A 13,217-nucleotide genomic window follows, 5' to 3' on the forward strand; every position below is an offset into this window, starting at 1 on the left:
GGGGGTGGAGTTGCTGTACCGGTACCAAAGACCAAGCAACGCGAGGCGCACACAATACACCAGCGCAAACTTTGTTGTAGCATCCTTGTAAGGCCTGTTTGTGGCCGCTGGCTGGGGGGAAATTGAAAGGCGAGGCATTGACTCACTGACAGTGGCACTTGCCAGCGACACACTGAGAATGGGATGGGGGAGGGGGGTGAGCAATTGGGAGTAGGGGTAGGGAGGTGAGTGGCGGTAGGGAGGTGAGTGGGGGTAGGGAGGTGAGTAGAGGTAGGGAGGTGATGCCCAGCACGCGAGATGCTCCTGTCTGTGAGGCAGTGTCCTGTGTTGGAGACTACACTGTGTAGGCCCTACATGACCTACTAAAGCCTGCTGTGTCCAATAGGCTACTTGGCGGGTATGTGGACTTGATGAAGAACTAATGTGTTGACCGTTAGCGTGGCTTCCCCCCATTTATGATTGTGGACTTCGCCAGGTACCCAGGAAGCATGTCGATAAAGCAGAGTGGGCCTTTAAAAAAAGTCTCAATAAGAGGAATTGTTAGGTGAAGATATTGAAGGAAAAACTTCGTAATTGGAAAATATGTGGATATGTCAAAATGTCCATACATCGGCAGTAGAAATAAGTGGATTATACAGTACATAGGGTCTACATAGGCCCTAAAACAAATAAACAGACGTACAAACATACACACAACAGACCTGTAATTATGGATGAGTGAACACCAATTCTTTTCCCAGGATTGAAGCACAAGGTGAGTTTATTGAGGGCCCGCGGGGCACAATTCCTCGAGAGAAGCTCCTCTCGTGTTAGAGCAACAAAACTCAGCTCCGTGATCTTTGGCCTGTTGCCAGGACTCGGGAGCCCAGTAGTCTCCGTGTCAAAGAAAACAAAGCTCCGAATGGCTGCTTCCTTTTTCTCCATTGCCATTTGGACGAAATCAAACTGAAGAAAGAGAAGAACAATCCATCAGTAAATCACTTTACATCTCTGTCGCAAATTACCGGTTCTAAATATTTCATTGTGACTTGTATTGTTAAACTTTCCTACATTTTTCCTAATAATTTAAATTGATGTTTTGAGATTAAGTTTTATATTTTCTTGGCAATAATTCATTTAATGGCCGTATCATGCCATATCATTTGTGATCTGCAGCAAAAAACTCTCATATGAATTGACCCGTTTCACGATCAGATCTAAAGCATTTTTCAACCAGGGGGTTTCTTTAGGTATTGCACACAAATTATTTTTTTTACAATTCAGTATTTTTCGCTTTTGTCAGTCTAGATTCCATCATTATTATTAAGTACGGCTAGACAAGCATTCTAGCCGTCATTAAGTACAATTCAGTATTTTTTTGCTTTTTGTCAGTCTAGCCATCTTTATTCAGTAGCCTACAACTAGCCGGTAACCTGTCATTCCATCACATCGTCACACTCCAATTATGTGGGACGAAATGACTTCGCTTATGTAACTCAATAGAATGACCAAACACAAAATGAGAGTAGACATCTGCTTTCCTCTTGAAAAAAAAAAAGGATGGTGATCTGAAGATATAGCCTCATATTGTATGGATTGAATTATCTTATTTAACGTATTCATACAAGGTATCTGATCCCATACAATCGGCGGATTCCAAGTAGTGTCCTTTTAGAAATTTTGATTTATAATAATATTACTGCATTTATTATTTTAATATTATTTCATTATTTTACTCAAATCAATTATATTGTTGGTATTATTGTTTTTGATAATGATGTTATGACCGTTTATCTTCTTCTTCTTCTTCTTCTTCTTTTCCTTCTTCTTCTCATTATCAATATTTGTATTGTGATAATCAATAGCATTATTTCTTTCTTTCTTTCTTTCTTTCTTTCTTTCTTATTTAATTGATGGGGGTTTTGTTTTGTTTTGTTTGCTTGTTTTTTCCCGTAATTATCATGAATACCTGCCTTAATCCACGTGTTATCGATAAAAATAGACGGTAACATAAATGATGACACTACAAGGGGGGGGGGGGGGGATGATGAGAAATGGTGGGGGGAGGGGGGGGCAATTACAGCGAGTTATAGGTGATGTCCAGATTGAGAACCTTTAGATATGGGGTACATAGAAGCAAAAACAATACATTGGCAAAAAGATATTATTAATCCGCATACAGGAAAAAGAGGCTAAAACAGCACCTGGACATGGATGGCTGGTGCCTCTATAAATAAATCATTGATGGTCAAGGTCAATAAAACACGTACAATATTTCTCCAAAATAGAGTCTAGTTAGCTGTTCGGGGACTGCCCAGTTAGTAATAGGCCCAGTTAGTCATAGGACAAACTACAGTTAGTCACAGGACAAACTACAGTTAGTCACAGAACAAACTACAGTTAGTCACAGGCCCAGTTAGTCACAGGAAAAACTACAGTAAGTCACAGGCCCAGTTAGTCACAGGACAAAGTACAGTTAGTCACAGGACAAACTACAGTTAGTCACAGGCCCAGTTAGTCACAAGACAAACTACAGTTAGTCACAGGCCCAGTTAGTCACAAGACAAACTACAGTTAGTCACAGGCCCACTATGAATTGAATTTCATTTTTCAATTGTTTTTAACGAAAGAATATTCATTGTTGAAATTTTAGAGTAATTTAATTTTGCTTTTATTTGCTTACAAAAAGTAAGAAATATTGAACAACACAAACTGTCAAATTGACATTTTAGAGGGACTTTAGGGCCAGTGACTAGTGTGACTAACTGGGCCTGTGACTAACTGGCATGCCTACAGCTGTACGGCTAGCCTCTTCCTTTACCAAAACTACGACCCTGTGATCCTCAAAAGAAGTGAATAGACTGTCTGCTGGAGGCAGGGTGAGAATGTAAACATATAATTTTAAAAAATATATATCTATAGGAGCAAGATCTAGATTCTAGATCTAGATCTATATATCTAAATATATCGATGCCCCCATGATCAGACCTCGTAAGTGCCAGAGAGATCATTTTCCAGGAGAAGGAAAAATTGTCAAACTTCTTCAATTTCGCATAATAAAACCACTCAAAACAATGTAACTAAATGAGGGTTAGTTACTTTTAAAAAAATAAACATTGATTTTCTTATGTTATGACGCTTACGAGCAATGATTATATTACCGTGGTTGAGATCAGACCTCGTAATTCGTAAGCGATGACTATTGCCGTTTACGAGGTTTGATCACGGTGAAATGTTGGTAAAGTGCATACTCGTAAGCTACAATATTTTCGTACGACAAAAGAACCGACTTGAGTAGATGGTGGTCAGGACACCTTTGTGAGACCAGGGAGGTTAGGGTTTGATTCCCACCGGGTTACAATTAAAACATTATCATGTGCAATCTCACGGCTACCGCACCATGCACTGGATACAAGAGAATTGCCAGGACTGGTTGCCCTTTGCCAGAATAACGAGGCTGGACGATGAGTGTAAATTGTCTGACACTTCATGTGCATGTTCAATAATGCATTTTCTTATTTGCTCATTTTACATATACTTCTTAAAGCATCTGGAGTTATTTGTCAGCAATGTCAAACGAAAGAATAAAGATCATGCACATGGGAGAACTTTGGCACCAGACAAAGATCTCCAAAGTCACACACACACACACACACACACACACACACACACACACACACACACACACACACACACACACATTTCTATTTTGGTAACAGCAACGGTCTGAATAGATAAATCACTGTTTTACAGTTGGCTTCAGTTTGAAGATAGTCAATGATTCATAACGCAAACTGGCCGACAATTCACCCTCCCCTTTATGTCAAACGTAGCATCTCACATTCATTGTCACCAAGTTATCTATTGTAAAGTTGTGCTTGTAGACAAGGCGCCAAGAGAACAGACTGAAGATCCATGGCGATTACACAGATCTCTACCGTTGTTGGCTGCAGCCAGTTTCTTATCGTTGTCCTTTTCGGCCCGAGCTCTTCTTCATTGGAACGATTCCAAATCTCATCACCGATTTTTCTGCCCGTATCGCTCACACACAGGTCGCACTGGCGCGTTAACAGACATATTTTGCTCATGGAAAATGCCCCTAAATGTCGAGATGGCCAAATGCAGTTTTTGTTTTTTTCCGTTGACAAAGCTCAACATACTTCTGTGAAGTTCGTATACTATAGAAGATTGGCTCAAAATACAACTTTCCTGTTTTGTTTTCGACAATAATGAGAACTTACTTTGGACAGTTTTGCAAAGAAATCTTCAATAAGAAATGTTTTTGCGCAGATGCTTTCTTGTAGTGAGGGTTGTCTCTAGCGGCAGTGTTTGGGCAACGCTCTGTACTGGCAGTTTCATTGGAGACAGAAGTGTCTCGATCCACAACAATGCTCCTAATAATACACCAATCACCAACAGCTGTTGTCCTGAGGAACATGCTTCAATTGCAAACAGAGTTTCTGGCCTTCTTTTTCCAAAAGATATTCAACATCTGTGCATGTCTACCCATGCCCAGGATTCTCTTCCGTTTGGGAGTTTAATGTACGCCGCTTTTCCTTCTCAGTGCAGGGGCCAGATAGAATTGAGAACTTTCTGTCTGTTACATTCGGAAAGTTCTTTGCACTTCAACCCAGCTCTCTTGCATTCACATGACCTTTTCTTTTCTCATACGGGTTTGTTTTTATCATTTCAGACATATATATTATATATATTATATGCCTGACCTTGCTGGCATAAATCTGTTCGTTTAAAAAAAGTTTTGCTTCCGTTCTGCAGGAACGTTCTACTATTGTAATGTTTGTTTTTAAAGTCAGACTGTCCTCAAGATCTGGTTTAGGCGACATATACTGTGGGGAACCAGGCTTAGAGTGCAACGTTACTTCCACAATGGCTGGCATATGAGCAGACAGATCAGGGGAATCTGACCAGAAAGGTGATACAGGGTCGACCTCGAGTAAGACGAGGTGACTGAACATATATTGATTTGATCAGTGGGATTTCAGAACTAATGCAGGCTCGGCAATGGCAATGGGTGGTGAGTGACATATATTATAGGGGGATCACATTGGGGAAACAGACAAAGCAGATGATTCAGGATTGACCGTAAGGGGTACAGATGGGTGTGGTGAAGCAGATGTCAGAAGTGAGGCAGATTTGACAAAATAATAATATAATAGATAATAAATAGCATTGTATAGCGCATATCCCCGCTCAACAACAGGCTCTATGCGCTTTACACTATATTATTACCCCAGCAGACCATAGAACACTCCGAAACATTCTCAGCTTTCCGTGAAGCATACAGTGCAAGCAGCTGATTAAGCGCTCAAACACTAACAAACTGACAAGATCTTTGTCTGTCTATAGCCGGGTACCCATTCCCACCTGGGTGAAGTGAGGAAAATTCATTTAAAGTGCCTTTCCCAAGGACACAACGTCGGGTCCGTGATGGGATTCAAACCCACGACCTTACAGTTGCGAGTCCAAAAGCCTAACCACTAGGCCACCGACGCCACAGAAGATGAAGATTCGTCGATTATGACTGTGATACAAAACGTGTCGGAACTGGAAAACATAGTGAATCAGGTACAAAAGGTCGATACGCGTTACTTTGACCACTTGATCCTAAGTGTCGATGACCTGTCTCGAATCAGCGTGCTGAGCTGTAGTCAAAACTTGTGTAAGCGGAACGAAAGCGCTTACGGGTTCTGATCACAACCGCGTTTGGGGAGGGGCGGACTTGCGAGTTTAGTTTACTAACGATAAAGGAAGAGGCTAGCCGTACTTAATGACGGCTAGACAGGCAGTCTAGCCGTACTTAAGTACGGCTAGACTCGCAGTCTAGCCGTACTTATTCTTAATATGATGGCTAGACTGACCATTTACAAAAAATAGGCCTACTGAATTGTAAATATATACATTTTTAGTGTGCAGTACCTAAAGTATTTGTATTTGAGACGAAACCAGGTGCCTTAATGACAGTGCATGTTAACTCCTGTTTTCTAATGTAGGGCCTAAGATAAGTACGGCTAGACTGGCAGTCTAGCCGTACTTAAGCACGGGTAGACAGCCAGGCTAGCCGTACTTAATATTGATGGCTGAATTGTAAATGAAATTTTTAGTTTGCAATGCCTAAAGTATTTGTATTTCAGACAAAACCAAAGGTGCCTTACTGACTTGCATGTATTTGAATCTGAATAATTACTAGATCTAGATCTAATGAGGCCTGTGTACTTAACAGGTTTGAGTCGATAGGGCCAAACATAATAATAATAATAATAATAATAATAATAATATATAACATTTATATAGCGCATTTCCAAAAAAAGTAGCTCAATGCGCTTTACATTGGAATACCCATTTTCCAAAAACCTTTCTTACTACTTCCTTTCTTCTCAAGCAATATACATTAATGCACAAACACACACACACACACACACGCACACACGCACACACACACAGACTATTTTCATCCAGACATAGGAACAGAACAAATATAATGAAAGATAACGTTAACAGCTTATGAAGGATAGGCCTGTAGGATCAGAAAATGTTTAAGATGTCTTTTGAAGCTATCAAGTGTTCTTATTTGTCTTAGTTTCATGGGTAATCTGTTCCACATAAATGAACCAAGATATGAGAAAGATCTCTCTCCATATGATTTGTATGATTTTACAGGTGTCACAAGTAGGGTGTTATCGTTCGATGATCTTAGGTTTCTCCCTGGTTTATATATATACTGATAAGTTCTTGTAGATAAAAAGGAGCAGTTTTATTTACACATTTGAAACACATGACGCAGATTTTAAATATTATTCGTTCTTTTACAGGGAGCCAATGCAGTTCTTTTAATAATGGAGTGACATGGTCTCGTTTTTTAGATCTTGTTATCAGTCTAGCGGCATTGTTTTGAATTACTTGTAAACGATTCAAATATTTGTTGTTCAGACCTGCTAGGAGTGAGTTACAATAGTCTAATCTAGATAGGATAAGAGATGTTACCAGTGTTTTTGTGGTCTCTTCGTTTAAGTACTTTCGAACTAGGCCTATCCTTCTCAGCTGAAAATGAAGGGATTTGGACAGAGATCCTACAAACGAGCCCATTGATAAGTGGTGGTCAATATATACACCGAGATTCCTGACAACTTCTTTACTAGATGTCATATGCCCATATAAATCAAAGTTGACACTTTCCAGATCTTTATTTAATTGTGGCTTTTTTAAATAAAAAGGATGTCTGTCTTTTCTTCGTTTAGTTTCAATTTGTTTACTGTCATCCACTTTTTAATTTCATAAAAACATTGTTTAGTGATGGAAATCATGTTTGGTAGATCTTGAATGGTGCCATTAACATACATTTGGGAATCATCGGCATAAAAATGATAATTCAATCCATGATTTTGTAAAATGCTTGCTAAGGGCTGTGTATATAGTGTAAAGAGCACTGGTCCAAGAACGGACCCCTGTGGAACTCCATAATCGAGCCTGACCTGCTTTGAAAAGCTATTTTTAATTTGCACTGACTGAACTCTTTCTAGTAAATATGACTTAAACCATGAAAGCACAGTACCCGATAAGCCAAATGAGCGCTCAAGTCTTGTGAGTAGAATAGCATGGTCAATTGTGTCAAAAGCTGCGGACAGATCCAAAAGAGTTAAAAGACAGATGTTTTTGCTATCAATGGAATCCAATAAATCAGACATTACTTTCAAAAGCGCAGTTTCGGTACTATGATGAGTTTTATAGGCAGATTGGTAAATTTCCTCAAGACCATTTTTTCTCATGTGAGACAAAACTTGACTTAAAACAATCTTCTCTAGAATTTTTGAGACAAATTGCAAATTCGAAACTGGTCGATAGTATTTTAATTCATTTTTATTAAGCCCGGGTTTTTTCAATAAAGGTTTTACAATAGCTTGTTTGAAAGTATTAGGTACTGTGCCAGTGGCAAGTGACATATTCACTATCTGAGTAATGTGAGGTAACATAGATCTAAGTAGAGCCAGTCTAGCCGTACTACGATAAAAGACACTTTTATACAGTTTTTTCATTAAACCTTCTGTTGACATGTGCACCGTAAGCCGTAGAATGTGATGGTGTGAAAAAGTCAATTTCGCACAAATTGTCACTTACGAGGTCTGATCATGGGGGCATTGATAGATCTAGCCGATCTAGATCTAGTGTAGATCTAGACTCTAGATCTATAGATCTAGATCTAAATATCTTCATCTTCCAGGCTGTTATTTCATTTATTATGATTTATTAAGGAAGAGGCTAGCCGTACTTAATGACAGCTAGACTGACAGTCTAGCCGTACTTAAGTACGGCTAGACTCGCAGTCTAGCTGTACTTATTCTTAATATGATGGCTAGACTCACCATTTTAAAAAAATAGGCCTACTGAATTGTAAATATACATTTTTAGTGTGCAGTACCTAAAGTATTTGTATTTGAGACGAAACCAGGTGCCTTAATGACATTGCATGTATTTTAAACCTCCTGTTTTCTAATGTTAATAGGGCCTAAGATAAGTACGTACTTAAGTACGGGTAGACAGCCAGGCTAGCCCTACTTAAAAGGACGGCTAGACTGTCAGTCTAGCCGTATTTCATATTGATGGCTGAATTGTAAATGAAATTTTTAGTTTGCAATGCCTAAAGTATTTGTATTTCAGACAAAAACAAAAAAGGTGCCTTACTGACTTGCATGTATTTGAACCTGAATAATTACTAGATCTAGATCTAGATCTAATGAGACCTGTGTACTTAACAGGCTTGAGTCGATAGGGCCAAACCTATCTAGATCTAAGTACGGCTAGACTAGCAGTCTAGATATCTCTAGATTATCTAGATCTAGATCTAGCCGTACTTAAGTTTAAGTACAGCTAGCCACTTCGATTTATTATTAAGTGTACACGGCTAGCCACTTCGATTTATTAATGGGTGTACGTACCGCAGCCTTAAACGTTCTACCAGCCACAGAGCCAATAATATTACCTTCAGTTTCAGCCTCACAGCAGAGACCCCAGTCTTGGTTTTCCGTACAGTTGAATTCTTTTTCCTTTACTTTCACTTTCACTTTCACTTTATTTAAATTCGTTCTTAATCTTGTCGAGCCTTTGTTGAATCCAAAACTTTTGCCAACTTGAAACCAACGACTAACAAAATGCGTAGCAGTCCAGCTGGCGAGTACAACTCATTAGTCGAGTGTAAAGAAAGAATTTCCGACTAAAGGCTCACACAACAAAAGGGAAACCCAAACTAAAAACTCATTGGGAGCTTTCTCCTCATCGCAACCACAATGAGGAACGAACAGACGACAGACGCCATAGCCAGAAAAAGAATCGACCGACTGACCGACGTGAATGTTTTGAGAACGAGTACTTTTTTTAGTATCGATCACAAAATATTTCACCCTGCGACTACTTGTCCTCATAAAGTCATTCCTACTATGTAGTCGGACTCTGAGTATTCGTTTTGTCTAGACCAGACTTTGTATTCGGTCTGGGCTAAAAACGAGTAAGTGCCTAGTTATTTATAGGAACTGGGAAAATTCTCTTGGCTTGGACCACTTAAAGTACGGATTGGATTTCCATACAACGTCTAGCTGGATTATAGCATTCAAGAAAATTTACTACAAACGATATAAATCTTTCTTGAATGAATAGTACAACAATATGATAAAAAAATTGATTAAATCAATACCAATTTTGTTTTGAAAGTCAAGTCTATGCCAAACCATTAATTTTAAAACAGATCTATCAACAAACAAAATGGCAGCGCCCTGGATGCGACCCTCCTTCACGATGAGATTACACCGACTAAATTATATTTACAACTGTCATTGTCTAAGTTTTTGGGGCAATGTGTGTCCTATGTCAACACATTTGAGCCATTTGGTAGCTATGTTTTTTTTTAAATTCATGATTCATGCAACTTTTTTTTTTTATCTAAATGTCCTGTTGTTGTTATTGACATTATAATCTAATCTTATTGTTGGTTCTTGTTGCGCCTCGAGAGACCAAACTCAAACAAATTACAAATCTAGATTTTTATATCTAGATCTAAATCTAGATCTAGATTTAGATCTTATACCTAATGTAGATCTACATTTTCTTCTTCTTCTTCTTCTTCTTCTTCTTCTTCTTCTTCTCCTTCTTCTTCTTCTCCTTCTTCTTCTTTTCTTCTTCTTTTCTTCTTCTTCTTCTTCTTCTTCTTCTTCTTCTTCTTCTTCTTCTTCTTCTTCTATTCCTCCTCCTCCTCCTCCTCCTCCTCCTCCTCCTCCTCCAAAACTAATGACTAAATGAGTATATAGATCTATATTATATTGATAAATGCATTGTCGTCCTATGTGGTTGTCATTGTGTGACTGTTCAGGATCAAGTTGTTTGCCGTTTGCCTGTATTGCATGCTGCTCAAAATTGTGGAGCTTTGAATAAATTAAAAATTTGATAACTTTTATTCATGTAGCTAGATCTAGACTCTAGGTCTAGATTTTTAGATCTATTGTAGATTCAAATGGTAAATTTAATTATTTCTCTACATTTCTGTCAGACCAAATAATAAACTTGGAAAATCTACTGTCGAACACTTTGTAATTCTTCTCTGTGATATACGTATAAATAAAATGGGTGTATGTTATGATGACTCATGAATCCAAAGCTTGTTTTCCCATTGTTCTGTCATTGTTTTGTTTAAAATACAAGTTTAATATTGAATGATTTCTGACTACCACATCATGTATGTCAAATTTTAGATTTGCTTCAGCTACTTGTAAGACGAAACAAGTTCTTACTCAATATTTTGCCTTTGGTAATTCTGCTGTAAGCTGACAAAACGCCTTTTTAATTTTTAATTTGCAGCAGTTTCGAGACAAGAGTTGGGGTTTTTTTGTCAGCGTACCCATTAAAAAATAGCACTCTTCAGAAATTTGAATTCTAATTCATAGAAATTTAAAAAACTAGTTATTTTCACATTCATTTTTTCACTTAAGTAGGGTAACTGATCTGGCTTTTGATTTAGCAAAAAAAATATTTGGCACCAAGATGAAAAAAGACGTATTGTCAGCTTACGGCACACTGTTCTTTGCATTTTAGATCAAGAGGGAATTTCAGCAATCCAGACAACATTCTTCTAAAAATGGAGACCTAAAGATCCCCAAAAAAGGTGTGGCTTTTGATGTTGGTCTTTGTGCACAGTGGAAAAGGGGAAGGATAAATAGTACTTTGTTTCATGACATCATTTTCTGGAAAACAGACGCAAAGATGAAACTGAGCTTAAATTGTCCTTTGTTTGTGAATTTAACTTAAGACACAGTCTTATTCTCAAGTCTTTTCGCTGAAGGTTGTTAAACATTGATTTTGTTGCTCTCAATGTTTTCATGGTTAATGGAGTTCATCCTCTTATGGCACTTTGCTTGCCTGTATGCGTGATAGCTTTGATGGTAGAGATAGTGTTGTTGTGCCCTGTGTCAGGGGAAGTTTGGGAGAACTACGTCCACAAACCCACTCTTGATGTTCTTGTGCACCATGTTTCTCAGATATTTGTGTTACATATAGAAAGGCAATGCAATAATTAATATGTCTGATATTTCTGTTCCATGTAAAGGCAGGGCAATTTCAATGCTATTTTGGGTGCGGAACCGAGCTCTTTTTCTATGTCATGATGTTGGCTTGTAACGTCTAAGATGTTGCTATTTCTTAACTTGTTGGACATTTGGTTTGTATAGGTGTGTAATTTCATTTGGTTTAGTTATCTTTTTAGACATTTTTTCAGTGATCTCATAAACTTGTTCTTATACGTACTTTATGACTTCGATTTGGCCAATCAGACTGCAGTCAGCCCTTGGGCAAGACCCACGACCCCGCGCAGGTGGAGAGCGAGTGGTACCAGTGGTGGATACAGCAAGGTTACTTTTCTCCGCAGGTTTGTTGGGACGTTACTTTTTGTTCTGTATGTTTTGTTTGTTTTGTTCTGTATGATTTGTTCTGTATGTTTTGTTTTGTATGTTTTGTTTTGAATATTTTGTTCTGTATGTTCTGTATGTTTTGTTCTGTATGTTCTGTATGTTTTGTTCTATATGTTCTGTATGTTTTGTTCTGTTCTGTATGTTTTGTTCCATATATTCTGTATGTTTTGTTGCGTTACTCGCAGGCTGGAGGAGCGGAGAGTGCGCCTGTGTTCTCCCTTCTGCTGCCCCCGCCCAACGTGACCGGCCGGCTACACCTGGGGCATGCACTCACTGGGGCTGTGCAGGATGCCGTCGTCAGACGCCACCGGATGAACGGTGAGGGCCACATGTGTCGCTCTCTTACTGTTTTCTTCCTCGCAATCATTGTCGTCATAGTCTTCATCATTGTCGTCACTACCATCATGGTTATTTTATCAGAATGAATAATTATCTTCTGTAGTTGGCCTAGTAGGTACTTCTCACTCTGACCAAAGCCCAGGATTAGTGACTCAAATGTGAAGTCAGTCTCTTGAAACACACAGTCAGACAGCAAAGTTATCCTTCAACAATTCAGGGGGTGCTAAATTGGAAGTGTTGGAGAGTTACGCGAAGTTTGTGTCTGCCTCTACTCCTCAAGACAACAATTAGAACAGACATGCAGCTATTACCGAATGGCATCATGCAGAAGAGTTAACGCTCAGATACTACTGGATCGCTAACAACAACAACAACAACTGTACGATCGGTGGCATGAAATGTGCACTTGGTGTCCTTCAATCTCATCTAGATTGTCCTCTCTATGTTGTAGGCCTACAGCGGCCAGAGTGCCATTCCCACCTTGTCATGTCAGTCGTACAAAGGGCAGTTCTCTAGAGGGGAAGTACACAATACACAAATACCCACTGCTCCGACTGAGGATGTGAGAGGAAAATGTGTTCTTAAATACACCGGCTTCCCATACTGTTTATAGGAATCATTACTTTGTTGACAGATGAACAGAAAAGTGCAGATACCAATGATGGTTCGGCTTCCTCATTTTCTGGCAAATCCGTACAAGTGTGTGTAAAACTGTTCTCGTCAAAGCAAGTATGACAAACCGATTTTTGGAGTCATAATAGAATTTTTGCTTTTGTGACAACTTTTAACTCATTTTAAAACCATTTCCTCCTTGTTTTAGAATGCCGACTTTTTAATGTGTTATTAGATCTGCACCCAATTTTATCTGTCCAACCGAATGACTTTGATCTTTGTGGCATCTTTTGAAGGGTCCTCCCTTATCATCATTCCCCC

At 38.8% G+C, this 13,217-nt stretch overlaps 2 protein-coding genes across 2 annotated transcripts in view; one reads left to right on the top strand and one right to left on the bottom strand.

Annotated features, from left to right (window-relative positions):
* The window catches only part of LOC106012576, a gene marked incomplete in the record, with an annotated part of 17,966 nt that extends 8,907 nt beyond the window's left edge, over nt 1-9,059 (bottom strand). Inside the window, 2 exon segments of the mRNA XM_013085923.2 lie at nt 702-945; nt 8,975-9,059. Of these exon segments, the coding sequence (XP_012941377.1) occupies nt 702-930 (229 nt within the window).
* Nucleotides 9,060-9,745: 686 nt separating this feature from the next.
* On the top strand, nt 9,746-12,263 carry LOC101856486 (valine--tRNA ligase, mitochondrial; the record flags this gene model as incomplete). Its single annotated transcript, XM_013085961.2, is given in 4 exon segments — nt 9,746-9,876; nt 11,074-11,143; nt 11,808-11,902; nt 12,131-12,263. Coding segments are annotated over 4 exon segments (424 nt in total), but the record flags the coding sequence as incomplete, so codon positions are not given.
* Between the last annotated feature and the right edge of the window lie 954 nt (nt 12,264-13,217).

The sequence above is a fragment of the Aplysia californica genome, unplaced genomic scaffold (assembly GCF_000002075.1).
Source record: "Aplysia californica isolate F4 #8 unplaced genomic scaffold, AplCal3.0 scaffold00016, whole genome shotgun sequence".
Classification (NCBI taxonomy): Eukaryota; Metazoa; Mollusca; class Gastropoda; order Aplysiida; family Aplysiidae; genus Aplysia; species Aplysia californica.